Raw genomic sequence first — 4,941 nt, 5'->3', positions numbered from 1 at the left:
AAATTGGTGCTCATCCAAGTTTTTATGTCTTTAAGGCAGTTATGGAGTTTAGTTAATTGATTACTTTCTTCTGGCTTCATCGATAAATACAACTGAGTATCATCCGCATAACAATGGAAATTTATAGAGTGATTTCTAATGATGTTACCTAAAGGAAGCATATATAGAGTAAATAGGATTCCAGTCTTTATGCTAAGCTAGGTTAGCTAGCTGCTAGTGGTAGCTTCATTCATTGTACAAACACGAGTTTGTATCAGGCCTCTCGTCAAACTCAGACATAAAAGTGAATAAGCCTGTTTTCTAAAGTTTAGAAATATTGCTTTACGAACCATTTCACCTGATTGTCTCCACTTTCTAATGCCTTTTACATGTACTTAACCCCGTGTAGGGAAATATTTAACTTTTTATGCCTCCGTGCCAGCAACAGCTATGGCTCAAGGCATTGTTTTCAGGTTGTCTGTCCCATTTTCGCGAATGAAATTTCTCAAGAACACCTTGAAGGAATTTCCTTAAATTTGGCACAAATGTCCACTTGAACTAATGAACTGCGAAAGGTCACTGTGACCTCACAAAGTATGTTTTTCTGCCATAACTTAGGATGTCATACACTCATTATGAGAAAGGTCAGTGTCTAATAGGTTAAAATGATGAAGTGATGACATTTTATATCCAAAAGATCAAAGGTCAACTTCACTGTGACATCATAATGTTCTCCAAAAACATTTTTCCAGCCATTATTCAACATCATAACTCAGGAACAGAGGAGGAGACATTTGGTTGGATACTGAATTGGTGACACTAACCTTGGGTGTCCACCTTGAAACTGCGTTAAATGTAGTTTTCTTCTGTGCTGTCGGGTTGGACATGTGTGTGAAGCATCCATGTTTTAGGATATGTAGCATCTTTACAGCAACATCCATATTCGAAGCCTTGTCAGCTCATGACTACATATGAGTCTGGACAGACATGGATGTAAACTGTAACTGCAACTTTACTCTTTGGCAGACACATACAACCACGAGGTGGTAATTCTGCTTACTCCAATACATTTATTTGACAGCTGCAGTTTGAAGTTACTTTGATTTTAATTTAATTTTTATGATTGACTTATGAAATATGATGCACTATTACAGATTAAAGGTCATATTCACCCACGCAGGTGCTTTAAGTTAATATGGCTGAGACCTACTCATGTTGAAGTATGCTGGGATTTACAACTCCATGTACTAATAAGAAAGATAAAGTTGCAACTAACCACAACAAAAGTCATCCTAAACCAGGCAAAATGAGAAAATACCTGTGAGGGTGGATCATGGGTATGCAATATTGTTTATCAATCAGCAAGCATTAAAATACTGCTTAAATTTTAACACATTTATTTTAAAAATAGTCCAATAAATTTGACACAGAACTTTTGAAGTCTTGAAACTGATGCATTTAAATAAAAAATGGAGTTGTTAAACTAAGTAAATTAACAGCTTTAGAGGAGCCATTCTGCGTAATGAATACTTTTACCTTTGACTCTTATAGGACGCATTCACACTGGTGCTATTTGGTCTGCTTCCATGGATAGTTTGGTTCGTTTGGAGTGGTGTGAACACTCATTTGAACTCTGGTGCAGACTAAACGAGTGAACCCTGGTCGGCTTGAAAATTGGGGGTCTCAATTCACTTGCAAGTGAATCCTGGTGTGGGAAATGTAAACGGACTATCCAGTGAACCAAAGAGAGGAAGTGAACCAAAGAGAGGAAGTGATGTAAAGTGCAGTGCATTTTGGGTAGAAAAAAAGTAAAGCCAACAGTGCAAACCGGGAGAAGCAGAGGTACAAAAACGAAAAAGTTGGAAAATGTCTCATGGGCAGACGTGGAGCAGTAAAAACAGAAACCCCAAGACTGCATAAATTTGGTGTTGCTTCATTTTTTTGTGGTGATCAACATGGCTGAAGGGGATGGATTTCCGTTTTCGATGCTGGCCAATCGATGAGCTAGGTTTTCTTCTTCCTCATTCCTTTTTTCTTCCTGGTCAGTAGACGTTTCAAGCAATACTGCCCCCAAACGAGCAGCTGTTGTAACTGCGTGACGTTGTCTAGGTGGTTTGGTCCGTTTTAAAAAGTGCAGTGTGAAAGTGAACCGAACCGAACCAAATGAAGGTGTAAAATTTTTCGGCATTCCCCACCCAATTGAACAGAGTCCCCCAGACTATCCTGGTGTGAATGCGCCCAGTACTACTTACTTTCAAAAAACTCCTGTACTTTTACTCAAGTAGAATTATTAATGCAGGACTTTTACTTGAAACAGTATTTTTAGAGACGTGGGAATGCTACTTTCACTAATACGTAAATAGTCTAAATACACTTTCCATATTGACCTTAGATGTAACATACACAATAGACCTTTTTAATTTAAATTGGTTATCAGCCTGGTATTTCCTTCACATAAGAACAAACCTATTCAGAACAGTGTGGTCATTATATAACCACAGTGCCTGAGTTTACCCTTGGAGGCATTTTGCAGTGAAACACAGCTGCACAAGTGATCTGTGGTAAACACGTGGTTATGATATGAGAACAGAAAGCTATTCATGGACAGGACACGTGAGGTGTTGTTGTTTTGACAAAATAAATCCACTCACAGACTGACTGAGGGATGCAGATGTTTCATGCGCTGTGAGTCGATCATGTGTGTGAAGCATAATAGCGTCTCTTGTGGGTATCCACGCACCCAGGAGATGCTAACACAAACCGCCTAAAGCAGCTATCACCTGGTTTATATAATGCACTCCACACTGGGAGTTCATTGTGCTGAGTATTTTCCACTATATGTATTAGAAAACAATTATTGCTGTCTCCAATCAGGTTAAATAATGTAGCTGTTTTTATTGCCTGCACACAGGATGTGAAAACAGCAGCAAACTGTGCTTAACTTAGTTTAAAGACAACATTCAGTAAGATTGTTGCTGTAATGGGCACTTCAGAGACTGTTGTAAACAATTCAGGTCTTATATAATATTAACTGAACATCATAAAGTGCTCAGTCATTATATTTGATTTAATGTATATATAGAATATTGAGTTTCAGTGTACCTATGTCTCTACACAGCCTGCTGTGTTTTACAAGTCATAATAAAGATCATTGACAGACACATAACTGGCTTAGAGAAAACATCTACATAGCAGGCTCATGCATTAAATTAGAGTCTATTACGCCAACATTTGCTTATACATTTAGACAAAGAGAGGCAGTCTTTAGGGGAAAAGGGGTGGCCCCACATACCTTTGGAGAGAATCTCCTACAAATTGTTAACCAAATTTGAGTGACTAGTTCAAACCTCTCCGTTTCCTCTCAGTGTTTTACACATGAAGATCTACATTCTCATTTTCCTCCTCTCAGGGGTCCTTTGTCTGTTGGAGCACGATGAGGAGTACGTCTTCACGTTGCCCTGTGCCTACGCCCGCTCCATCCTCACCGTGCCCTGGGTGGAGCTGGGGGGCAAAGTCTCCATCAACTGTGTCAAGAGCGGCTACTCTGCCACCGTCACATTTCACACCAAGCCTTTCTATGGTGGGAAGGTACACAGGTGAGTGTTTCTGAGCATCTCTTTTTCTCTTTCACTTCCATCATAGTTTGACAGCAAACAGTACAGGCTGATTTGTGTATTCCTTTATTTTTATTGATTTAGAAAACAGTCTGATAAGACAACAGCTGTGTACACCACACTATGACTAGAGTTATAAATGCTGGCCATTCAATATATATTGGATATCTGTAAATCCTTTATACACCCATTTGATTTTTCAGTTGAAAATCTATTCAAAACTCTTTACATATGAGTTTTTTCCTACAGTTACAACATGTACAGTGTAAATGATTTATTTCACCTTATTATAGAGAGAACACAGAAAATATTTTCAATGATTTTATTGTCATTCTAGCACAAACAACATATACATTCTCTAACAAACACTCAGCATCACAAGACAAATATTCCATGAACCTTTAATTTAATCCTTTATCTGCAATGTTTAAAAAAAGTCTTAAAAGCATGAGTGTGGCATTAAAGTACAACAGCACACTTCCTGACTTGAATAATAAAGCATTTCAATTGATTTCAATTAAGCACAGTAAATGCTTGCTATACCATGATATTTAAAAAAAATTTTTTGATATACTACACTAGGACATTTTTTATACTATACTATAACTTTTTTATGATATACTATACCATGACGTTTTCTATGTCATACTATACTATGACTTTTTTTAATGACATACTATACTATGACGTTTTTATGACAGACTATTCTTTGACGTTTTCTACGACATGCTATACGATGACATTTTCTACGACATACTATACTATGACATTTTTTATGACATACTATACTACAACGTTTTTATGACATACTATACTACGACCGTTTTATATGACATACTACACTATGACGTTTTTATGACATGCTATACCATGACTTTTTAACAACATACTATACTATGATGTTTCCTACGACATACTATACTATGACGTTTTTATGACATACTATTACGACATACTATACTATGACGTTTTTATGACATACTATACTGTGACGTTTTTTACGACATACTATACTATGACGTTTTCTACGACATACTATACTATGACGGTTTTATGACAGACTATACTATGATGTTTTTTTTATGACATACTATACTATGACGTTTTTTATGACATACTATACTATACTATACTATACTATACTATACTTTCAACATATTGTACCACAGCAACCAGAACTATAATTATAATATTATTACTTTCATTAATGTTGTTGTAAGCTACTGTCATTACCGTCTGTCCTGCATCTCTCTTTGTCTCTCTATCTGTCTCTCTGTCTTTCTGTCTCATTGTGTCATACGGATTACTGTTAATTTATTATGCTGATCTGTTCTGTACGACATCTATT

At 36.7% G+C, this 4,941-nt stretch overlaps 1 protein-coding gene across 2 annotated transcripts in view; it reads left to right on the top strand.

Annotated features, from left to right (window-relative positions):
- Nucleotides 1-4,941, top strand: part of LOC126384298 (oxysterol-binding protein-related protein 10) — a 121,889-nt gene that overhangs the window by 104,840 nt on the left and 12,108 nt on the right. For both annotated transcript variants that reach the window (XM_050035268.1, XM_050035269.1), the window contains exon 10: nucleotides 3,389-3,575. In XM_050035268.1, the coding sequence (XP_049891225.1) occupies nucleotides 3,389-3,575 (187 nt within the window). The remainder of the gene's footprint in view (nucleotides 1-3,388; nucleotides 3,576-4,941) is intronic.

This window comes from Epinephelus moara, chromosome 22 (genome assembly GCF_006386435.1).
Source record: "Epinephelus moara isolate mb chromosome 22, YSFRI_EMoa_1.0, whole genome shotgun sequence".
Classification (NCBI taxonomy): domain Eukaryota; kingdom Metazoa; phylum Chordata; class Actinopteri; order Perciformes; family Serranidae; genus Epinephelus; species Epinephelus moara.
Note: the sequence above shows the minus strand (reverse complement) of the source record. Positions and strands in the feature narration are given on the sequence as shown.